The 26,078-nt window shown below is 44.4% G+C and overlaps 1 protein-coding gene across 5 annotated transcripts in view; it reads right to left on the bottom strand.

Annotated features, from left to right (window-relative positions):
- Nucleotides 1-26,078, bottom strand: part of LOC119163051 (mitochondrial tRNA-specific 2-thiouridylase 1) — a 125,191-nt gene that overhangs the window by 5,253 nt on the left and 93,860 nt on the right. For 3 of the 5 annotated variants that reach the window (XM_075874295.1, XM_037414985.2, XM_075874294.1), the window contains exons 3-4: nt 18,798-18,898; nt 15,495-15,752 (exon numbers count right to left, since the gene is read on the bottom strand). In XM_075874295.1, coding sequence (XP_075730410.1) covers nt 15,723-15,752; nt 18,798-18,898 — 131 coding nt within the window. In that variant the 3' untranslated portion in view covers nt 15,495-15,722. Of the gene's footprint in view, nt 1-14,719; nt 14,908-15,494; nt 15,753-18,797; nt 18,899-26,078 lie in introns of those variants that run through there. The other 2 variants (XM_075874293.1, XM_075874292.1) reach the window with 2 other exon arrangements.

Here is a 26,078-nt window from a genome sequence, read left to right as displayed (position 1 = left end):
TTTTTTAGATTCATTTCAACAGCCACCGCATCGATAACGACTGTCATGCAATAAACAATATATGTGCACCAAGCGATACATTCTTGTTACGCCCGCTCAGCCTGCCCTCACCCCTACCTCAATTAACTTTGTTATTATAAGTCTGCAAAATCGCAGACCCATGAAGCGCTTGATGGAATGGCTTTTCAACATCACCAACGAATTGCTAACAACAAAACAAAGCTTGTCTGCTATATATTACCACCGAGATGGAACCCTTGCTAAATGCGAACAAGAGTCATTATTCGGACGTTTCCTCTGAACATATCTTGGACATTTCATATACTCACACTGCAATATTGAATCAACAATCTTTAAGCAGTTGTGTTTTGTTCCTTCTAGTGCACTTTTGTGTACATAAAACTTATCTACATTGGTGCACATGTGGCAATTTCTATCTGAAGAACACTTCGATGACACTTCAGCTTCGCCTTGAAGAGTAGAATGCGATAGCGCAACCCGGTTCCATGTGTGTCGCCTCATCAGTTGTTTTTTCTTCTTTTATTGCAACAAAGACTTGCCTTTAAGGCATAATATTTTTGTGTTAAATGTGTGCAGTTGCTCACGTGATTTTGGTTCTTTAATGATGCTTGAACTATACCACAAGGAAATGAGCATTAGAACTAGGCTTGTGCGAATATTCGAATGCTTTGATTATTCGAACAAATAGTAGAGTATTAGAATTCACTTCGATTCAAATCTAATTTTTTGAAATATACAAAGTATTCGCAATGAACGAATAAATGTATATTAGTCCTCATTTAACCGCTTGCAAAGATGGTTTCACTGCAGTGTAGGAGTGCTAAACCAATGAAGCACCTAAACCGCTTGCAAAGATGCTTTCACTGCAGTGTAGGGGTGCTAAGCCAGTAAAGCACCTAAACAACGAAACTTCACTCTGCCGCGAAGCCACACTTCAATTATAAGGGGGTCGTCATACAAAACTTCGCCACCAAGATAACCTGTGAGACCAATTATTTGGAACATGCGTATACAGTTTGCAAAACATCAACAGTGAATATTTTTGGAAGGTACATTAAATTGATTTCGAAGTTTGCGTGAGTGATCGACTCCATCGCGTTAAGGACACCCTACTTTCCTTTTGCGACTGCGCTGATGGAGCTCATGACGAAGTTGTAGCTGCCATTTTTTGCTCCAGCAGACTATTACTCAGCAGCTGCTCAAGAGCTCGTGGCCACGGCGTACGAAATGAAACTTTTGTTTTGATGACATTGCTATCCCCTTTCCTGTTCGAAAAAACTTCTTGTTGCGAACCACATGAAAGTGCTTCATATTTCTGTGCGCTGACACGGTCAAGCATTGCACCCGCTAGGCCGTGATAGCCTCACACGGTGGATTGTCCTTTTTTAAGCCGAAACTGACACTGTGATCAACACACATGAATAACAAGCCTGTGATTGTCTGTCAAGTGCTCTAGAAAATGATGTATCGTGTTATGACTAAGAAAAACTCATTGCAGCAAAAAAAATGCAAGGCTAGAATTCGTCAGTGTCAGTGCGTCATTAAAAGGGCCCTGCAACACTTTTAGAGCATGTTGAGAAAATGCTGCTGATCGGTGGTTGAGGCTACCGAAAACACATGAGCGAAAGACTATCGCGCAGCACGTGGTTTCAAATTCATAATAAATTCTTAAAATTCAGCTAAAAATTGCTCTCCTCTCTAGGCAAATAATGTCCCAAGCTCAAAAATCATTTATCACAACTTTTGTATGAGCTATTGCCCGATACGAGTATAATGCGCTAGGTCGTTACTGGGGCTGCTGCGGAAGGCCGTCACTTGTCCACACGTACATGCGTGATCACACTCAAAAGCTGCATATTCGAAGAAAGAAAAAAGTGTGCAAGGTCATGAAGTGCGCATGATATATTTCAGTTCCTCGCACCTTCTGTTGCTGGTTAGCTTCCAGCCCTTTCGTTGGAACAAGAAGAGAGAATACGATTGCAGCGTGTGACAAATCTTATCAACTCTGCTCATACTAGGGGGATTCTAAAAATTTTTGCAGCATTCAATTCGTAAGGCAACAAGCTTATTTAGTGAATCCATTCCATGGCTGCCTGAAAAAGTGTTGCAGGACTTCTTCAAATGAACACATTACCTTCAAATCAATTCATAATTTCTAAGCTTAAAAGCTTGCTATGATGGCTTGTATGCTTTAAGTATAATAAATTTTAACATGTTGCATATATTACAGGCCATCACTCACATCCTACGAAAAGCCAAATTCTGCTAATAATCAAAGTTGCTTTGACTTCTTTTGAACGAAAAAAAAAAAAAACGGGCATTTGCATAGAGGCCTATATATATATATATATACACTATTCAAATTCGGTTCAGAATTATTCTACCATCATCAATATTTTCTTTGAATTCGCTTCGAACATAAAATTCACTATTCACACAAGCATAAGTAGAAAACTTGAAATTCGCCATTTCAAACTACTTTAGAATGCTCACGCAACATATTTCTTCCTTTAGCAAAGTAGGGCAGAGACCACCATGCTTCGGTTAGGCAAATGCGAACCTACAGAGCTGTTCACTTTGTTGACCACATTCTAATAAATGGGCCTTTAAAACACCCACTCAATGCACAGTTCTAATGTATTGACGGTTGGCGTGACTGTACACTCCTGCCACCCAATACTGTGTGCTTTAGAGGACTCATCTAATTAAAGGATATTTGTGAACTTTCTTTGCCGAAGCACTGTCAAGCAATTACCTGAATGTTTGGTAAAATGCAAGCTGCTTGCCACGTAAAATGCTTGGGTTCAACTCGCATTCAAATTGTTCTTTAATATTTATTTGTAGGTAGTTAAAGTGTTCATTTAGAGGCAACCCTACTTTATCACTTACCACCAACAATGCCGACGCCGACACCATAACTTCAGCGATACAAACTGTTTAAAGTTATTGTGTTAAAGGGACCAACAGCTGACTTTTTTCGGTCCAGTTTTTTCCTACGCGACAAAAAGCTTACCCTTCGTAGTGATTGTAGCTGCAGTAGTTAATCCCAAGAGCTCGTAGTCAGTTTATAAGCAGTATTTTTTTTATCTGTAAGGCTCTGAACACGGTAGTGCCTTTTCATGCAGCTGCGCTGAGTATTGATAACGATGCCGGTAGCCTTTCTGGTGGCTAATGCATGCTGTCGTTCTTATTTCGCAGAATTTCCTGGAACTATGCTTAACCACGTTTATTCTATTTTTGAAAATACAAACCGTGACAATAAGACGATGTAGCTCTATGGAGCTTCCCTGCATTTGTACCACGTTGCCAAGCCAAGTAATCAAAAACAGAACTGCGCACATGTCACACAAACGTAGCACTGCTTTAATGCGTACAACTAATGCAAGCTTATACGTATACTTTTATAAAACATTCTCTTTTGCTATAAAAAATCAAACAATACTTCAGTACTAATCAATAAATTGTTCACCGTGTACATTAACGCATGTTAAAATGACAGGGCATTCAGTATAGCTTATGTTTTTGCCCCCAGAGACTCCACAGGCCATTTTTCGCGATTCTCAATGAAGAAATAAAAATTAAAATCCACTTCTCACGAGAAAAACAGGGTTGGTTTGTGTCACTACAAAGGGACAATCTTTCCATCAGGGCAGTCATCTCGTTTCATGTTCTGGGCAGTTGTCGGTCCCTCTTATTTCGGAAGTGCAGTATTGTCACTGCGCATTTGAAGGCTGATGTAGAAAGTGCTATATGTATTGCATTTGTAATAGATGAGCACCAAAGTTGCAGTTAGACATATTTCAGGTATGCCCAGTGACCTTTAAAAGGTTTGGATCTAGAAAGTTTGGAGTAGCGATAATGAACATGAAATTTCTCACTTTGTTTGGCCTCGATATCATCCAGCGCTATATTTCGATCAAAAATTGAAATATAAAGTTAATGTAACAACACGTGCTGATTTTTCAAAATGTAACTGTGACCAGTTCCTTTTGCACTTAGGAAACTTGTAACGGGAACTCGTTATAAAATTGAGAATGAACGATGAACGAGCTTTTGTTCTTGCTTTAGGAGAACGTGTACTACACTGAATACGACCAGCCAACACAGACTCCGGTGACTAACTGTTTTGTTTCAGCTCACAGGCTTCGCTGACTACACGGCCGAAACCACTAAGCAGCATCTGTAATTGACGTGGCACGATCTGTCGTGCCCTCGACCAGACCCATAGCGAGAAACACCACAGCTCGCGATGGTTTTTGTAGCACCCGACCGCTGGCCTGCGATGCGGGTCCGTCAAGTGACTTATCTTGCCGAGTTCTTGTGGTGCTAACAACATTACTTTGATGTCCACTCGACTAGCTATTTTGTTCAGATTATAAGCAGTTTTGTGTAGATGAGGCTCTACTGTCACTCTCCTCATATTTCCCGTTTGTTGGAAAGCCCCTTCCCGAGGGCTGCTGCCAAAACGGCATCTTTTAAGCAAGCCTTCGACAATCGACACCTGTACCGACTCTGGGAAAGCAACTACGGATAACCTCTTGGACTGACTAAGACTTTTATGGATTTTATGATGGCAAGATTTCCACAGTCTGTTTCCAAAACACATATTGGCTATGCTTCTGTTAACTAGCTTCGAGTGAGCAGAGTGGTATGACCACAGGGGCTTATGAGCTCTGTGTTTGTATTCCCAACACCTGTGCTGCTGCATGAATTCCAGTTCAATGTTTAAAAACCGCGGCACGTTATCGGACAGCTCTTTCAGTGTTATAATAAGTGGGCTAAGGCAAGCAGAAAAATCAATTTTAGTATCTACTGATACGTGTGCTTCTCGCTCAAACAGGACAACATAATTATTCATGTATTTTACAGCCTAGGCCACTCTGTCCTCCGGTAAGACATGTGCCAGATTTCTCTTATAGTGGTCCAGAAAAATGTCACTTAGGACCGGCGCCAAACATGAGCCAATAGAGATGCCCTGCTTCTGTAGGAGTTTTCCCATTCCACGTGGCAAATGTCAAGCAGACATACCAGAGAAGCAATTTTAAAAAGCAGTGAATAGGTCCCCTGGCTGAGTTCCGAAACTCAACTGCGCCAAAGTCGTGATACATTCTTCTACGCATGCGATCAGTTCATTTTGAGACAAAGAATATTATAAGTCCTTTGTTTCAAAGAGCAGGATAACTAACATTTGTCTTGGTTACATTGCAGAAAATCTACAATCTCCTCAGAATGGTGAAGAGTAAAGAGTTGCACTACGTGCCCGGCTCAACATCGGGCTGCCCAGCCAGTGCAGCAAACACCATGGCCTTTTCCACAGCGACTCTGGCCTAAGCTTCACATTGACTTCGGGGGACCATTTCTAGAACATACATTTTTGGTTATAGGGGACGCATATTCGAAGTGAATAGAAGTGTTTCTTGTGCCTACTACATCTGCGGATGTGGCCATTTCTGCCTTGAGAAGAGAATTTGCACAGCATGGCCTTACTTTACATAATAGTTTCAAACAATGGTTTACCAGTGCACAGTACTTTGAATTTCTGACTCGAAATGAAATTCCCCATATGCTCCCGCCACCTTATCATCCTGCGTCCAATGGTGCCACATAGCGAGTGGTACAAACCATAAAAAACAAGCTCAAGAAATATGGTCTGGCCACTTTCAAGCACAGCTATCTCAATTCTTATTTCACTATAGAACTTCGCCTCATGAAATAACGGGTTGCACACCATGGAAACTCTTGACAGGCAGAACATTTAGGACACCATTCGATGTCTTGTGCCCAAGCCTTCAGGCATCGATACTTCTGAGGCAATTGAAGCAGAAGCTGTATGCCGACAGAGGATCCAGACAGGCTCCATCATTGCAACCAGGAGACACTGTTTATGTGCGAAAATTTTTTCATGGAGTGCCGTGAGTGCAGGCCAGTGTCGTGGACGTCACTCCGCCGTCAGCCTTGATGACAGGCCTATATGGCGCCGACACGGCGACCACTTGCACTTAGCCCACACAGAGCTACCGGCGGCTACTGACACAGATGCGGTACACCGCACTAACTCTATGACTACACCTCAACACAAGCAGCCTGCTTCCTCTACATCAACTGTTTTTGACATGCTGAAGCAAGAGACTCATGAGCCACCTGGAAGTTCTCCTCATAGTTCTTTAGATGGTGACATTACTGCAAGTGACAATGGTGCACCTGGCTCATTAATGCTGCGATGCAGCAATGGGCGTAGAAAACCAGTGCTTAGGTGCTCCCCCTAGCAATTCATTTTAGGAGGGGAAAAGTGTCACAATTGTTAACAGCTAAAAGGCAGCGCCCTCACGCAGCACTGTTCTTGCGTGTAGAGTTTGTCCTGTCTGGGATTTGGGAAATGGTACGTGAAAATAATGAAGTTTAAGTTCGTTCCGGGCTTTTGCAGTGCCATGTGGTTCTTGGCTATTCATCTGTTGTTGATGCCCTACTACTGCAAGTCTGGCGGCGGCTATCTTTACTTGTATCAATAACCTGTCTATTTTTCCTCTACTGAGCATCACGCACGAAATCTACTCACAGTTAAACAGTCCAACCTTCTTAGAGTGCCCGGCGCATCGACATCCTATGATGAGGTGTGCGAAGCGTAGTGTCAGAAGGCCGCACCACCTTGCGAAAAGCCGGAGCAGTGCAACGGCTCCGGGCGAACAATGTAAGCGTGGGTGCCGTGCATGGCATCTCAAACTAAAGGAGGCGGTGGTCCAGGCAAGTGGGTGCTCTTGATAGCCGCCCACTGTGTGTCAGCGGGGAGAAAACCTCGTGTACATGAGCTGGCATTAAGGCTAGGGGTCCTGGTGATTATTCCCTTAGTGTAGGCAACACGGCGTCGTCACGGTCCATGCGTGCTGGCTTGACATGGCCCAACGACACAACCTTCTCACAGCCACTTCTCTTGATTGTGAATTGTTTGTTGCCAGAGCGGAGGACTTGACACAACCAAACATAGAGTGGCTGAAGAGGTCTCCGGACTGCCTCGTGTTGTACGTACACAAATGGGAACGATGTGAGCTGTGGGTCGACGAGCACCACACGCCATCTTCGGGACCGTGGAGGTACCACGTGGAGTTTGCTCATGACGTTGCATAGACGAAGTGCACAGTTGCTGCAAGCTATGAAGGCCTTCTCTGAGCTGCGTGCAAAAAACACTCCCAGCCGCCTGAGTGTCATGCCGTAGACCAGCTTAGCGGCACTGCAGCCGATTTCCTCTTTCAAGGTGGACCTTATACCCTAAAGAACGTGTGGGAGGGGCTCCACCCAGTTGTGTTCCTCTGTTGCCATGAGCGCAGCCTTCAGCCTGCAGTGAAAGCGCTCCACCTTGCCAATGCTCATGAGGTGGTATGCCATCGTGCGTATGTGGGAGGTGCCCATGAGCTATTGATGGCGGCGAAAAGGGCTTATTTTAATTGTCGGCCACGGTCTGTTGTTATCGTGGAGGGTACCCCTAAACGGGCTACTCAGTGGTACAGGAAACCACTTGCAACCGTCTCGGCAGCGATGTCCGCGATAGGAATGGCCTCCGCCCAGCGAGTGAACCTGTCGACATAGGTCTGCATGTAAGTTTTTCTGTGGCAGGGTGGCATTGGGCCTACAATGTCCAGGTGGACATGATCAAACCAATAATCTGGAATGGGGAGTGTTCCCAATGCTGCTGAGGTATGGCATTGTATCTTAGAGAGCTGGCAAGCTAAGCATTCACGTGCCCAGTGTCGACGTCCCAATTTCCGCCCGGCCAGACAAATCTTGCAGTCTTTGGGTGGCTCTCCCCTCATGAGATAGTCTGTGCAAGGACTCAAACACCTGGCGACTGAAGCCAGCGGGCATCAACAGGCGAGTACTGACGCTTGTCTGGCAGCATGCTCTGTCTTTGGATCCGAGAGCTGGAATCTGCTCAAGATTAAGGGCAGTGGTCACGGTCAACAGGTGTTTTAGTACGTCATCTACACATTGGGCGGCCGTCAAAGCGGGAAAATCAACCCTGCCAAGAAAATCAACTCCGCACCCCACATCTAACCTAACGATAATTTATTAACGTAGTAAATGTAGGATGCAGAGTCGATGAAGAATGGATCCCAACATAAAACGTAACGATCGTTTATTAATGTGGTGGTGGCAGCAGTGGGGCAAGGCTACGACGGCGTGAGGCAGCTGATGAGCAGCTGTTTCAGCATTGTGTACGTATTCTCTGCAGGTAGAGCAACCAGCAGATTGCGTATTTTGCTCGCTACTTCTGGTGGTAGGCTAGTGACTACGTGGTGGTACCTTGTTAGCTCAGCGGCCATGCGACGAGTGGTGAATAGGGACTCCACCTGCAGGAACCACAGCTGCGAGTTCGCTGTCCAAAATGGTGGGAGCCTGATGTCCACAGTGGAGATTGCTGGTGCGCCAGGGGAAGCCTTCATGGCATTGATCGCTTGAAAAAAGTGGTAAGCCTCGTCTTGTTCACCACCTTTGGGACGCATGTATGCGCGGGACAAGCAGGCAGGACAAGCAGGCAGGACCGCACGGCCTGTATCCCAAAATTCAGCTGGTTTTAATCGGGTTCTATGGAGGTTCCGAAGACCAGAGAAGGGTGGCGCTGCCTGGCGGCTTGGCTTAGCTGTTCTTGTGTGGACGCGAAGCACGAAAAATTATATCGGGATGTCCAAAAGTACACATAACAGACATTTAGACGAAATGTGTGGAGTTATTAGTGACAATTGCTCTAATCACATGCCACACAACTCTTCAAACAAGCTATCAGGAGCATTTCTGAAGCGAACGACGGATGGTTGCCTATAAATCTTTGCCACAGTTTCACGCAAACGATTGGACCAGCCCCTTCATTGGACTAGATGCAAAGAGCCCTGTGAAGAGTGCCTTTCGTCATTAAGCAGACTTGAATGCTGCTTTTTAATTTTTACATATTATTTTACATTTTAGCCTTCACATAAATAAAGTTTTTCACTACTGCCACAACAAAATGGGTCGTCTGTACCAACATGGCATCGTGAATTATTTAGGACGCACACGCGACCACTGTTTGTTCAGCGGAATGATTCTACATGTGATTGTGACTTCGGTGACCCTGAGAACAAGGTGTACATGTTTGGACGCGCCAACGCGACTAGTGCCAGTGAGCAGATGCTCCAAAATCTGATTTTGGTGCACTTTGGAGCAATTTTCCTTGATATCAGAATGGCACAGAAAATCTGATTTGGTGCACTTAGGCACAGTTGGTGCAGGAGTGGGCTCACTTTGTAGAAAAAGTAGCCTATATCTCGGGGTCTTTTAAACACACGCGAACAAGCATGAAGAACAAATTGCAACCGAAGCAAGAATTGGGGGTGCAACCATGCAACGGAAATTGTCATAATCTTTCCTTAGCACCAAGCAATTTTTTCTGGTCTTCCAAAAGCCTACGACGTGCAGGCGACGAATAGCCCTTCATGACAGCCATTGTGGTAGCGAACCCTATTTCGTCCCTTGAGCATGTGGGTGGGTCCTTAAGTTTCATACTTGCAGGAAGCAGCCACCAGTTGGCGCAGGCACTTTTGCGATGTTCGCTTGCTGTGTGCTTATTAGCGGGATGTCTCTACAATCACACTGTTCCTGAACTCCGCTGTGGCGCACATGTAATAAAAAAAGACAAGGGATGTGCCATGCGCAACAGAAAGATGAAAAATATGGTGCGCAGCAGTGGGCCAAAGGGGGGAGCGAGCCAAAGGGGTCGGCATAAGAATAAAAAGTGAAAGATATACAATGGGCAAGGAGGCGCCACGTGTCTGTTAGCAGGACTGCAGCGGACGAATGTAGGGGGTGTAGTTATTACGCGGGAGAAAAATATTTGGATGACTAAAGTTGGGAGTGTGTTCGTTACGCGGGTGTGTTCATTATGCCAGTAAATATGGTATGAGCCCGCCGCTGATGGTCGCCAAGATAGTGAGGATAACACCTCGTCTATTTTATCAATGCCAGCAAGATCCGCCCGATCTAACCATTCAGCACCCTCTCATCTAGCCCTTTCCTGCTCTCACCCATTGCCTAGCCTTCAGGTGTGCTTGCCATCATGGGGAAGAGAGCCCCTCAACTAGTGCTCATGACGGAAATCAAATGAAGTAATTTTTTGTTCACTTGTGTACAGATCTGTGGGGCGGCGTCTTGCATTCCTTGTGTTCACAATATTGGCAGTCACGCTGGCTGTGTAAAAGATGCGGTGTCTTGTGATAGCATGTCACCATTTGTGGTGCCATGCGGGCAGCCGATGAAGAAGCGTCACTGCAAGGCTATAGAATGCCCTGCGCCGTGATGCTGCCGCAGTGTTGCTTCGAGCTACAAGAAGAAGCACAAAAGAACAAATCTAACAGACGTATGATGTTGGAGTGGGAAACATGTCTATCGCATCTCCAGGGGAAAGAGCTCAGAAGCACATATGATGCCAGCAGGGCTACCTATCATATCGCGCCGCATCACGACCATTCCTTGAACTAAGGCAGACAGACAGTTCCCATTGAAAAGCGCACATTTTCACTAGCATTGAAAGAAATAAAGGAGGCGCTGGCAAGAACAACGCGTGCTAGCGTTGGTGACCGCGCCCGTAGAATCAAAGTTCACAGTTGCTGCGCGAAGAACTGCGAACCCCCACCTCTTGCATCTTTTCATGCTCATTAAAGAAGGGCGGGGCAATTATTATCTGCTTGATCATTGGATGGCCAAGCTAACAAGTGGGGTGATGTTATCGCATGTGCCCTTCAAGCGATGGAGATGGGTCGTCTCGTATGAAATCTGCTTCATCTGCTTTTGTTGCCCCCACTCATGCGCTTTTACGTGCAGGTAGAACGTATAATGCGCTAGAAGATTGGGCCCTATACAGGACATTACGGCGCCAGCAAAAACTCGTTGAGACTGTCCGCATAATGGCTATTGCTACAAAGGATAAAAAAAGTTCCCTGCAACACGTTCCTTCGAATCGACACAATAGGCAACTATTAGGTTGACCTTAATTGTTGGAACAGCGGTTCGAAAACCTCGTACCATTACTTTTGTGCCAAGAAATTGCTTATTTTGAAATAAAATCACATTTTAGTGGTCCGCATTGGGTTAGCACACTCCAAATTACCACCTGCCTCAAACGAAACGTCTCACGTCACTATTGCTGTGCACAACGCTGCCCGGCTTTACTTAGCACCCCCTAGCTAAATTCAGGGCCACCACATGCTTTCATGACGTCATGTACAAGAGATAGACCTGGAAGTCAGCTTCACCACACATGGTTTTTTCACCTGGCCATCAGAGCAGCTGTTTTGCGAACTACCACCTCTTTTTCCCCAGCTTACTGTTATTGTTCAAGATGCCTCAAATAATAGATTTACTTTTCCTGAAGACGAGACAGTTGTTTACAGGCTCATTCAGGCATAAGAAGCCTCAGACCTTCGTCAGTTACTTCACAGAACGGCAGAGTTAGCCTTCTTGCTTCTTTTTTTCTCTCAAAAATAATGATTTACACTCAGCTTTGATGCAACAAACGCAATTGTTTGATATTACAGCATCTTTGTAATACCACACAAATTCATTCGAAGGCAATGTTCCAAGGTACAGCCTGCTGCACGGCTTTCTTTTCAATTATTTCCAGCCAGTTCTCTTTAAATGACAAAATGATTACCAAGTTCACTTCCTCATGTTTTTTAACTACATATTTATACCTTTTCAGTTTCCTCAGTCGTGGCAATGTTAGTTTTCTTCATTTTTTGTGTATGCGCGTATTTTCTGTTGGTTCGCCCCGACTTTGCCTTTGTACTTTCCGAGCATCAGAGTGATGCCTTTTTTTTTTCTCAGAGGGGGAATAATGCCACTTGGCCGATAGTTACGGCGAGCGCAAGCCATGGCTGCCCGCGAGAATGGAAGACGATGTTCTGGGGCAGCGGGTGCTCTGGCCAGTTGTTTATTATTGAAGCAGCCATCTAGCCAGTTTTCGGTGCATCTCCCCGCCGGCTCAGTTCTTCCTAGTTGAAGACCTTTTGTAGCACGTGACAATATGTTAATTAAAAGGTACTTCATGCTACCCAGATGCATCAAAATGAATTTGAGACTTCGAAGAGATATGAATAAATAGAGGGAATGAAGACTTGATTTCAGCACTTCCCACATTATACAGCGACGCTGTATGTATGTGTGAAGTGCTGAAATATACGAAGTTGTGTGACTAGCTAAGATATTCAACTCAAGCTCAGGAAAAGCAAATACAATTTCTTCACCACCGTGTGTGAACCTTCAACAAGCATAGCCATTCACATATACATACGAAAGGGTAAGAATTTTCGAAAACAAGTTCTCACTGAATACAGTGCTGTGGCACATGCAGCAATCACTTGTTACACAAAGAGCATGTACAAAACATAAAATTAAATATACAGAGCTATTATAACGCGTAGTTACACGTGCAAAATGTGTTCACTACTAAAAAACAGCTGCCATTAAACAATACAATCAACTTTCAGCTCTTTATAGTTTGCAATATATGCTTTTCTTTTGAAACAGTCATTTTGTTGTTCTTTTTTGTTACATAGATTATTCAAAGTGCATTGGCAGCTGCTGTCAAAATATGGTGTTTAACTTTTTCAGGAAGTAGGCCAGTATTACAAGCTTAAAGGTCAACAAGGCCTCCTGAATCCTGCAGAACGGATAACACGAGAGCAACAGGGGCCTCTTCCTGATATTAAGAGCAAGAAATTTCCATGCAAGCTTTTTGCTCCTCAATTTATCAAGGACTATTTCTGTAAAGAGCACTGCATTCACTACAACAGCACATGGAAACTTGAGTCCTCTCGTGTAATAGCTGAAATGATCTTCACTGTCTAAAGTATAAGGTGTATTGCATGATATAAGGTTATCATTGCATGACACACATGAGAGCTTTTTCAGTGTCGCATGAGCACAATATCCCGCAACATAGGTTACAGCGAGAATCACTGATCATTTTTTAGAGACATCAGCATCGGTCTCTGCTATGTTGATTCATTGCTTCATTCATTCATTGATAGTTGTGGTTTAACGTCCCGAAACCACCGTATGATTATGAGAGACGCGGTAGTGGAGGGCTCCGGAAATTTCGACCACCTGGGGTTCTTTGACGCGCACCCTAATTTGAGCAAATAGACCTGTATCATTTTCCCCTCCGGCGAAACTGCAGCCACCGCAGCCGGGATTTAATACCACGACCTGCGGACTGCTATGCTTAACTGCCCACAAAGTGATTCAACATTAATGACAGGGACTGGCTGTGCAATAACGTCCAGGTCAGGCAGGCAGGCAGGTCCAGTACTTTTTGAAGCCGGAGCTTGTTCTCAGGTTCACAGATTTGCCTGATCTCCCGGCTGCGGCGGCTGCATTACGATGGAGGCGGAAATGTTGTAGGCCTGTGTGCTCAGATTTGGGTGCACGTTAAAGAACCGCAGGTGGTCAAAATTTCCGGAGGCCTCCACTACGGCGTCTCTCATAATCATATGGTGGTTTTGGGACGTTAAACCCCACATATCTATCTAGATTTGCCTGATCAAGATTTTTTTTTTAAATTTTATTTAACAATACTATAGGCCTTTGTAGAGGCCCATACAGGAAGTGGTTAGAAAAGTATACATGCGTATGGGAATAACAAAACAAAAAAAAAGAATGCTTCAATAGAGAATGCTTCAGTAATAGTTCAACAAGGTCACCCAAAAGAAAAACTGCACAAGTGGCATCACACATTAAGAAGCACCATATACATACACAAGCTCCTACAAACATTTACCTTACGGAGCACATGCCCATGTACAATCAAAAAAGGGTTCCAGTTTTGAGATAAATTTATCTACAGACTGACATTCAACAATTTCATTTAGTAATGCATTCCAAGTTTCAATAGACCATGGCCGATATACGCTCTAAGATTCGGATAGCAGGATTTCGCTGTACCTAGTACCCTGTGGTTGACCAAGAATAAACCCAAGACTGATTATGTGGTACCTTGGACTCAAGTAGGTGCATGAACAAGTAGTGTTAAATCATGAAACAACAGAATATCAAGAATATGTTCCGCCTCATTTGAAAGCACATTGGGAAAGTCATTGTCCCAGGCAACATGGGGAACGGTAAAGTCTCCAACAAGCATAAGATTACTAGAATGTTTTATTTAGGGCAATAAAAAGTTATTGAGCCCTTCACAGAACAATATGTCTGAACTAGAGGACATATGGAAACCGCCAATGACCAATGCACATTCCTTTAGAAAAACCTTCACGACAACCCATTCGATGCCTACGATGTTGGGCAGTCTCAACAACTCCTGCGAGTCCTTAAATGTAACCGCGATTCCGCCACCGCACGCATCTATATCATTTCGAAGGATGGAGTAACCCGGAGGTGTAACTTCATAATCCTTTATGTCGATGTTAAGCTATGTTTCTGTAATTACTATGATTTCTGGATTGTGCATAATGACTATATACTTTCCAAATCAGCTGTTTTTTTTCACAATGCTGCGAGCATTAACGTTTAGGCAAGTAAAACTTCCTGTGTGACAGCGTGGTCGTGCATCTTCCCGCATTGCCCTAGATCGGTGCTTTGAGACTAACACTCTAGTGATTTGTTCGTCATCCCATTCAAATAGTTCATCATCAGTTCTAATTTTATCGTGCACGAGCCTCACCTTCTTTCCCGATTTGCGTTGGTCATCCGCACTATTCCCGAGCTCTTTTCTTATTTGCCTAGTGGCAGCGGAGAAGGCTTCAGATACTGACATGACAAGATACTTGATCTTGATTCTCCAGCAGTGACGTAGCTGCTGGCGATGAGGTCGTTGCAGTGGCCTTGAAAAGTCTACGTGGTGTTGCTTTACTGCGCAGTCGCCAAGACAAGTAGCAGCAGAACGAAAGTAGTTAGAGCCACAGCAGCAACAATGACCATTTAACAATTCCCTGCCATGTCTTCCGAGATGGCAGACGTGCTTGATTCAACCAGGTTTCGTTAAATGGCAAGACCTGTCCAGTTTACCCAGGTGAAAGTTGAACATTTGAACCACTCGCACCACTCCCAATAGTAACGTCTGACGGTTATTTGAACACGAATCAAACACAAACGAACCAGCAGAATTTTGTAAAGTTTCTTGATGTCGGGAAGGTTCTTTATTTAGTGTAGCTAGTTCAATTACTAGTGATTATTGATTAATTGTAGGCGATACCTCTTACGTCATTGGGATCATATTGCAAATGTCCTATGTGTAGCACATGTGTTCTCGTGCATTTAGCCTAATTTCTCTATAAGTAGGGCATAGCTGATGATTGTTTTAGACGTCATACATTGAGCTTTCACTCTGACGTAAATTGTTGTTTGACTTTAGGCTCCTTTTTAAAAGATGGAACTATACAATCATGTGTCAGCACTACGAGACTTGTGAAATCGAGTCCCTGAATCAGAACGCTCACCTGTCCAATAGCAATGGCCCTGTAGTGGTCGTCTAGAATGACCTTGAGTCCACCAGTAAGTTTTGCAGCCCCTGTGGCCTCTCCATTAAAAATGGCTATGCACCAGGCTAGGCTGTTTCTGTGCTGTGTCCTGAACAAGCAGCGTAGGGTGGGCATGGTGTCACCTGGCATCTGCCAAGGCGGCTCCTGGCAGATCCAGTGAGGCTTGCCAGTGTACAATAAGCGACACTATAGGGCCGGGTGGTGTTGGCCAGGTACCTGCAGTGTAAAAGAGGCAGCATTTAACATGTTCGCTACACTTGTGCCACTTTTACTGGTCTGATGGATCACACAATCACTATGGATTTGGCTGCAGATGCAAATTTCCTGAATGTGTGGACAGAAGTCGATACTGCTTCAGAATGACAAGAAGTTTCCTCCACAGTTAATTCTGAACAGAGATGTTTAAGAAACAATGAAGTTTTTACAAGTGAACACGTAAAACCAAGAAAATGTCACGGATCTCTTATTAGAGGACGTTACGCTGATGTGTTGTGTGGCCGTATCGCGATGACCCTTTCTTCATGAGACTAGAATAGTCGTGCGCCGGATAATCAAATAGTAAACACTTTTGTCTCACCCTCGCTAGTAGTGCCAAGCCTGAAGGAAGAACTGAGCTGGGCAGCCTTTCTTTTTTCACTATATTTTTTCTCTCTTTCCCTCTCTTTATTCTTTTTTTTATCTCTTTTTGTCTGTTAACTTTTATTTCTGTCTTTATGCCTCTCTTTCTAGTTCTTTCTATCTTCTTTTTTACTTTGTTCTTGCATCTATTTATTTCTTGCTTCCTCTTTCTATTTCTATCTCTTTCAATTTTTTGCTCTTTCTGCCTTCCTTTTTCAATTGCAATTTTTTTTCATGTGTTTCTGCCAACCTTTTTCTCTCTGTAGTATTTGTATTCTCCCCCATCCCACAAATCCCCACACTGGACAAATTGGTGGTTTAACCAGTCAGACACGGTCATGTGCAATCTATTCAGAATCACTGATCAGAGGTTCAACTGGTAATCAACGTTGTGGCCGCTGTCATCACCCTTCCAAAGCGCATCGTCCTTGGTTCCGTCGAGCGCGTTTGAATGCTCTATTTTCTTGAAGCTCTTCTCGACACTGCAGAAGAAAACCATGTCCCATGACACGACAATACTGGAAGACCCAAGCATTCTCATATAATTGAAAAAAAATCTTTTTAAAGAGCATGAAACATTTTTTAGCAAGCTCTCACTCTTCTGCTTTCTCCCGTAGAGATCGCACCATTTGTCACATGTTGAATTCACGCTGAAGCGCTTGGCAGTGGCACGATTCCCATTTTTCTTCACTAGCTTTTAACAGCGAGCTTGAATTTTGACGTATATATATTTATCGTAGCCCACCACAAGAGAATACAGAGTAACCCCGTTTATGTTTTTTACAGTGGACCGGGTAAGAACCTTAACAGCCGAGAAAAACGCAAGAGTGAGGAAAGCTCAAAAAATCAATGAGAGCACATGCGCTTTGACTACAAACAATTCAGTTCCGTAAGATGAGCCTGAGACTTAAAACAATCGAAGATAGTTGACTGCCGCTTCTTTCGCTCGCGGGAAGCACCAAGCGTTTGTCAATAATCTGAAAGGCCTCATTGGTTTCAGAGTCGCTTTGGTGTGTGACGTACCTGCAAAGGTAGTTCAGGGCTCAGACGGCTTCTCTAAAGTTGAGATCGGTCGATTGCACTGCCAACTCATCAGAATCGTGTGGCTTGTGCTCGTCATCAATGTCCCCATCTTCAGTTGCGATCGAGTTTGCAATGATCTCTGCGAATGTTTGGCACTCCGACCATTTTGTAAGGCATGCCGTGCCTCCTGTAGAAACGCTCGATTCAGCCATTTTACGCCGCAAAATCAGGGATGCCAAGTCTTTCGGCTATTTCTATCCTTTCTTTGCGTAAAATGCTGCCGTCGAAGTTGATATCGGCAGTGTACGCTTGCTTGAACCAGGTAAGAAAAGCCTCGTCGAGCTTCCCGTGCTTGGCACCACGAGCTTCTTTGGCTTTCAGGCCGAAGAGAGCGGCATTCTCTTCAATCTCGGCATGCTTCAAGATGATGCTGTTGAGCGTTAATGGTAGCAGTCCAAAGTCTTTGCAACGTCGACCCTTTTTTCCGCTGGCTGGTTGTCAATTGCTCTAAGTACACCCAGCTTTTCCTCAAGAGAAAGTGCTTTCGGTTTATGTGACGCCATTAAGGCTTGGCAAGATTGCGTTGGCAAGTTCAATAGTAGCAGGTTTAGCGCACTCAACCGCGTCTGAAGATGAGTCACAACGGGCAACCGTAGAATAAAGTAGAGCGTGCAGGGGTGGGACTGTCACGACTTCTGGCATTTCGTATTAAAACTTCCATTGTAAGCACAGTGATGATGGTGATAGCACTTTTCACACATGGTCATCTAGCCAAGGCCTCTACAACTCGCCGGCGGCTTCTTGCAGCCTGTTTTGTAGCCAAAACAGGTCAAGACTGTCAAACGTCAAATGAAAATGACAGTGTCTGGGTGGGTTCAGCGGACTAGGTTGGGACTCATCATGCAGAAACGTTGTCATAGTCACGATGTTACAGCAGGGTTTGCAATACATGGTACTCTATGAGGGCTATGCCGGGGCCGATGAAAGACAATGTAACAACCAAGAAAACGCATCAGTGAGGGACGTAACAGTGGGGCTCTACTGTACTAGAAATGCGGCAGACGTGGATGGCAAAACCTAAACTTCAAATTCAACCACACGTGCATTGCAGCACAGACGCAGAGAACAAGGGGAATGGTTGGAGCGACAATGCAACAGGCCTTCGCACGTCTCCGATGCAGAAAGTTTAGCGTGCCATGACACGAGCGTGCATTCTCATGATGATAGAAATGTGGGGAGATAGGTGGAGGCAAGCGCTCAAGCAGTTCGAGTCACCCATCAACAGGATTGGGTGTTCAGGTGCAGTATTTGAGGGACCCTATTTCAGTGGAAGTCATCGGAGAGGGGACTTCACACTTGCTGCTCGTTTAACTGCCCTCACTTGCTCGGCACGGCCCGCCCTACAAACCATTCAAAAGTAAAAAGTCCCACCATGCAAGTGCCGGCGGGCTGGCTTGGGCGGGACAAGAAGCGCAAAATATGCGAGTACGCTTCTTTTTTTTTTGAAAACTGGAAAAATATTAAGGGTACGCAAATTATGTGAGTAAATACAGTACATTCACCAGTACGCATTTGAACTAGCAAAGCTTTAACTGTTATGAAATTGAAAAATGCACTCACCACACTGATGCACTGGGTACGAGGACAGAGCTGTGCCACGTAGTAGGCCACAGGACAGCCACCGATGTGACAGCGCTGACCTATTTTCCAAGAGTGACTACCTGCAAACAAAACACATTAATAGGAATAGGGCAACAAGAGTCTATGCAGTCAAATGGTAAAGAGAGTGTTGACGATTATCCAATTATTCCTTGTTTTCGTTGCAACTGAGCAAAAACAAGCCAGTACAGTCACACATTGACAAAAGTTTAAATATGTGGGGTCTCAAACAAAACAAGTTAACAACACATTTGCTTAACCAATTTTACGACGACGATATTGCCAGCCAAAGAATACATCACTAGTGATCAACATGCTAAACACAACCTTATACTTTATTCCAATACACTTAATGAACATAACAACAAACAAATGGTAACACGAACACGATATTGCCAATGCTATACTCCACGCTAACCATTATATTAATAATAGTGAAGATCGCATGCGAGCGCAGTGCTACCTGCTACTCAGTGGCTGTTATCCCTAAACGTGGCTTATCCGTCGAACATGTGTATGCCACAGGGTGCAAATGACTTGACAGGAGATGATAGCAGCCCCACAAATGGTGTGCTTATCAAAATCCTAAACTCCAATATGAACTTCACAATGCACTGTGAATCAGGCTAGTTGGTTATTCATATATTGTAAAATAACAGCAGAAAAAAAAAATAACAGACAAACACACAGAGACAAATGAGTGTTGACTACATCTCACTGATTTATTTCTGAGGAAACCCAGATATTTTTGCACCAACACATAGCAAAACACAGGTAATTGTAACATGAGCAGAAAACACCTTTTCGTTATGAATATAGGTAGCAAAAGAGTGCTAAAACACTGATCACATGTCTTGTGATGCAAAGGTGTTGTAAATTCTGTGTTTCTTCAGAAAGAAAGCAGTTGGAAGTAATCAATACTCTTTTGTCTCTGTGCGTTGGTCCATCATTTTTGTGCCGTTATTTCCTGATACTGTCATGGGGTCTTGACGTGGACGAAAGATGTAGACTGGATGTTCCGATTAAATTATTTATCCGGCAGAACTTGTCGCCACGTGAAAAGAAAGACAGATTAGAGCAATACACTAGCACTGATAGCGTCGCACAAAGCGTCGGACGTCAATCAACTCTGCGAAGCGTGTCGGCATTTATACACTTGCCATTTAGTATTCTAGCCTTATTGCTAGTAGCGACGTAGGTTCCAGAATAATCTTTATAATGTTCTCGAAGTCGGTGTAATTTTAACAAAATTATCTACTGTAGTTTCAAAGCTTTTCGAACATTATATGCATGGTTTGCACTGAAAACGGCACTGTGTGCACTGACAGTGAGAGAGGGGGATAACAAAATTCGAGGAGGGAATGTGGCATTGCCCCTCTAAAAAAGGCATCATATTGATGCTTAACAAAAGACGAAAATACAATAAAAAAGAAAATAAACAATAAGTACAAGCAATAAAGCACAGCAACAATAACAAAATACAGTCTTCAAGTTTGTCTTCAAGTTGGCTTGAGGTGCAAGACATGGACTTCATGTCGAGTACGGCGCCATTGAGAATTCGTAATACTCTCCGGAACAACCTCGTAGTAGAACTACTCTGTAAGGTCCAAAGTACGGTCGCAGAAGTTTTCCGTGAGCCCACGTCGGCGTATCAGCGTCCATATCCAGACACGGTCCCTGGGCTCGTACTCCAGGAAGCTTCGTTGAAGATTGTAATGGCGGCTAACCGTCGTTTGTTGGTTCTTGATGCGGAGGCCAGCAAGTTGATGGGCTTCTTCGGAGCGCTGAAGGTACTCGCTCACATCCAGGTTTTTGAAAGATGTGGCTATAAGAGGGAAAAGAAGAGAAAAGTGAGCCCCGTATCTGCATCAGGGTGCGACACCTCAACAGTAGCTCGCAGGGGATGAGGGTGAGGAGGGATTAAAAGGATAGAAGTAAAGGTATAGAGAGAGAGAGATGCGCTGGGACAGCGAGCGAGGAGATATCGAGGGGATAGGAGAGATAGGAAAGATGGAAACACGGTCACAGGAGTCCGAGGACGGGGCACCACTTGTGAGAGCTCTTGTCGACGTCAGGAGATGGCGTAGGGCAAGTCCAGTAGGTCAGAGCTACGCTGTCATCGGAGATCGGCGTCATCTGCATCCCCTTCTGTACGTGAGATTTCGATGTTATGGCTAGGTCGGGATAATGTCGTGTTCTGAAAGTTTTGTCGTGGCGTCGGCAGTGCAGGATCTTCAATACTTCGTCGTCCAGCTAACGCTCCTCCATCAGCTGCTCCTCTCAGTTTTCGGAAGGATGCGGGCTAGGCGACTGCCTATGGATATGGCCTATGGATATGGCCTGTGTATGGCCGGCGGTGCGGCGAGTTGTAGCCGCCAGGCGACGGAGAATGGTATGGTGGTTGTTTTTGCTACTGTTTCCTGGTGATGTAATCGGCGATGTTGCGAGGCCTCTCACCCAGCTGCGGACACGAAGCATTGGCGGCAAATCCCCGGAGCCCCATCTGTTGATACTGGCAGCGGTGGTAGGAGTGGTCAGCCTCCCCGCAGTGAAAGCATAGTAGGCGGTTGTAAGGGGCACGCAAAACATCACTATTCTTTGGTGGTGGCGGCGGCGGCGTCTGGTGACGGCAGTTCGGCGTCTTGTGTGGGCGCAGAGAAGCAAGTTGTGTAAAACTGCAGCAGCGTAGCTCATCGCTTGCAGCTGAGACTGCAGCGCTTCGGAAACTCCAAGCGATTGTCGAACTTTTCCTCAAACTATGTCGACAACCGAGTCCACTTGGGGCTGCGATGAAGGCAGCAGCTTTCATAACTCCCACTGCAGTATCTCTCAGATCGTTTCACGCATATCATCGCAGCCGAGGACGAGAATAGCTGCGCTGTCTTGCATTGATCAGCGATCATACTGGCAGATACGCATTTCGAGCATCTTCTCTATCATCATAGCCTCCAAGACAAAGCCTTGAATTGTTTCGGGTGGGTTCAACACTAGCCCAGTGAAGAGGTCTTGCTTTACCCCTCGCATAAACAAACAGACCTTCTTCTCCTCGGTCATGCCTAGATCTGTGTGGCGGAATAGACGAATCATCACTTCTGCAGAGATTGTGACACCTTTCATTCAGAAGCTGCGCCCGTCTTTCTAGCAAAGCAGCGGCCTTTCTTTTCGAGCGACACTCGTGAATGTTTCCAGGAATGCGCTGCAGAAGAGACCCCAGATTTTTTTTTTATTGTAACTTTCACATCCATGTAACAAAAAACTTCCCAAACACTTGTTTGGTCCCATAGCCTAACTGGCTAGTAGAGGGACCAATTGTGTGACATACCTACATACTTGCGCAAGCGGTTACGCAGCGACAAAGGACATCAACCTGGATACAATGTTTAAAACAGAAAAAAGCAAAAAACATATGATTGAACTATACAAAGAAACATAGCGCAGAACATAGCTACTTATAGCACAGAATAATAATAGCACTAGAATAATACTAATCATAATAATAATAATAAAAATACTAAATGACTATGCAGACGTATTATTTAGAAAGTTCGCATGAAGTGCATGCTTCATGGCCGATGGAAAATTTCTAGCCTCTTTCACATCAGTCAGTATCGCATTCCATATGGGAGCGTCGTGAAATTCTATGAGCCTTCGACCGTAGGCATTTCTGGCTACTGGTAAATTAAAACAGTGATTCGCTGCAGCTCTTGTACAGCGCGCGGGTAACGTAAAGGTGCTTAATGGGAATGGGTCATCACGTTTTATTATCCCATGCACTATATCAGCAACACTAGACACGTGAACAGAGTCCAGTGGAAGTACACGCATCATTTGAAACAGTGGTTTTGCAGTATCCGTCCTGTTTGAGGGTGTAATAATCCGGACTGCCCTCTTTTGCAGGCGGCTAATACATTTCAAATGAGTTTTATATGTACTGCCCCACGATGCTATACAGTAGCTCAAGTGACCGTGAACGAATGCAAAATATAGGATGCGCAAAATTGATGCGCCAAAACAATCACGGGCTTTTAGTAGCGTGTGACACCCATATGCTAGCTTGGAGCATGTCTTTTCTATATGCGATTTCCAGTTCATGTCCGAGTCAAACATAACCCCTAAGTACTTAAACGAGGCTACTGGCTGCAGCAGTGCCGTATCTAAAAGCAAGTTGAAACCTGCAAAGTCGAGTTCTTTTTTCCTAGAGTGAAAGACCATGTATTTAGTTTTCTCTGTGTTGATATTATGGTGGTTTCGTTTAAACCATACTTGTACTCTCTGTAACTCTTCGTTGATTTTATCTTCGATGTCTCTTAAGCTGTCTTTGAAGCTGTCTTAAGCTGTCGATGTCTTTGAGGCGATGACTCGCGGATTTCAAATCAGGTCCTCGCCGCGCCTTCCAGATAAAAGTAGACGCGACGCAGCTTTTCTTTCGAGTCCAACTGGTTCAAGGCGGCCACTCAGTCGTACATCTCCAGCCAGGTCTGCGCTTCTGCACATGATGATCCGAGGAATGTCGGTGGTTCTCTCGGCTGCTCCATTATGACCGTAACAGGCGTTGGCACAGGGACGGTCATAGTGGTCGCTGTAGTGCAGGTGGCCTTGTGCTTGCGAGTGTTGTGGGGCAGAGCTCCGTTTTCTAGATTCCTGCGGCTAGCTCGCTGATCAACTTTGACTTCGACTTTCTCTTCACCAAGTGGGCTTGGCGCACAACTGGAGGGGAGCGTTTGGTATATTGGCCGAGAAGCACCTCCACCAGATGTCACGGGGTTGTGACTCGGACTAAGGAAGCAGACTGGATGTTCTGATTAAGTTGTTTATTGGGCAGAACATGTCATCCCGTAAAAGGAGAGACAGATTACAACAATACACTGGCACTGATAGCGGCGAACAGAGCGTCGGCCGTCGATAAACTGACAGACGGCAAAGTGTGTCGGCATTTATACACTTGCCATCGAATATTCTAGCGTTATCACTAGCGGCGACCTAGGTTTCAGAATAATCTGTAATGTTCACGAAGTTGGCATAGTCTTAACAAAATGATCTATTGCAGTCCCGCAGCTTCTGGAACAGTGTAGGCACGATTTGTGCTGAGAATTACTGGCAGTGAAATGGGGCAATAACAAAACTTGAGGAAGAATGTGGCAATACAATATGAAATCGTTAAATTATACATAAAGGATGAAAAAGCTATGTGACCCTTCAGGAGACTCTATGGCGATAGAGAAATTGTGGAAGAAGTGACATCCACAAAGGAGCACTGGAACCGCTGGCCCAGACACACATTTCTTCGTGGTATGACTGACAGTGAAGCACAGTTACAAAATGAACGGTAAAAGAAGGAAGAAAACACTATAACGCAACCGTAAAAACATAAACCCGCAAAGCACAAACAAGTGAATCAGTGTACATATTGCTAAAGTGAATCAGTGTACAAGTGAATCAGTGTGCAATTGCTAAAGCGTTATGAACAAAATTAATCGGGGAAATGACCTCTCAGGACCAAGAAATAAAGTAATGTTTTTTTTAATTGGAGCATTGATGCTAAAGCTATTCTTTTTCATGTAAAGCCTAACATTAGTGCTATATAATCAGTATTTCTTCCACAGTCTAGATGTGTGCAATGAGTATGGGCTGAATGGCGAAAACCTTTGGGTCACTCATTTACCTTAATGGAGTGATAACTCATGACTTAGAACAGCCACATCTGTAAAAAAAAGGGGAAATTCAGATCTGTATTTATTTCTTTAATATAACGCCTAAGCTGTGTATGATGAAGCGCTGAGAGCAGAATTCTCAATCAGTGCTCATAAAATTGCTAAATTTGATTTTTTTAATTTATAGCAGTTATGGTACAACCATATAATTAAATAATAGGTCAAATGACTCATCAGGGTGTCTACCAAGTCTGAATTTCAAAATTCCCTGAGATTTCCAGGTTTTTCTTCAGTACTTTTGCGAAATTCCCTGAGTGGCGCATAACTTTTTGCCACCACAATACAAGAAGGCACCATGCCACCAAATGCTGTCACTCTCTAGTAAGCATTTGTAACGTTTGGTGCGTCAATTTTTCTGAGCTTTCCAAACTACTTTATTGCGGATTTTGAGTTTACAAAACGTGTGAAGTCAAGAAATATCTATATAAAAAAATAAGGAACAGTCTTTTGGTGTCAGCATCATTTATAACGGCAAACGGTACTATAGGTGGTACTCAAAGAGTTCAGCCCAGTGGTGCCAGCGAAACTTTACATCTTTACCTATCTTCGGCCAACGTTGCCGTGGTCGCTCAACGATCCATCGTATGATGTTTTGATTTCGTATGAAGAGATGAGAAAAGCTATCACAACTAGTGCCAAAGACGCCACCGTGTGGCCAAGCACCTGGGTCGTCATACAATGCCCACCGTACGTGACCACACTACGGCAGCTGCTGTGCCAGCGCCTCTTGCGGATGACGTGATGTGATTACTTTCTGTGATATTTCAGAACGTGGTATTCCTCAAAACATGGGTCAACGCACAGTGCCTTATCAGAGTCAGCACAAATAAAACGTGTGTGTTCTCTTGGAGCAACGAGTTGCGTTGGCACACAGGGAGCACCTCTGGGTGCGGCTGCCTTGGGCAGAGCAGCCTCGATAATCAAGGAACCTCGATAATAAACAAGCTAAAAGCTGACCCTATAAAGTTGAAAATATACTTCTGCCACCCCTGTAAAGGAATGCCGATAAAAATAAAAACAAAGTGTCGCGCACATAACTGTTATGATCACGCGGGGAAACCAAAACCACGACAGGGCATTGTCTATCCGCGTTACCGCCGACCGCGTAAAGAGGTGATGCTAGAAATCAGTTCTAATTCTATGGGCAAGAAGATGGTGCATGCAACTCTAAGCACCTCTTGTAAGTCCTAGGAAGTGGCAGCACTTTCTAGTGAGCATGCTTGATTATGGCGCGAAATTTCAAACTGAGGGTCAAAACCGTTCCTGTGCGGCAGACCTCGAGGGACAGAAAACCGCTGCCCTAAGTGTACAGCAAAAGCCGTCTAAGACTTAAAAAAATCACTTAGACCTCTTGAAATGGTAAGCAAATAATAATTTCACACAAAAGAAAAAGTTAGAAAAGAGTACATTCATAGCAAATAAAAGTTTTCGAAAATAGGTGTTGTTCCTATTTTGTCGAAAATAAGAACAACACCCATTGAAATGAGACAGAGCAATGATCAAATAAAAGTAAAAAGGAGGTGCAACACGA

This window comes from Rhipicephalus microplus, chromosome 9 (genome assembly GCF_043290135.1).
Source record: "Rhipicephalus microplus isolate Deutch F79 chromosome 9, USDA_Rmic, whole genome shotgun sequence".
NCBI classification, from domain to species: domain Eukaryota; kingdom Metazoa; phylum Arthropoda; class Arachnida; order Ixodida; family Ixodidae; genus Rhipicephalus; species Rhipicephalus microplus.
This window is presented reverse-complemented; position numbering and strand designations above follow the sequence as displayed.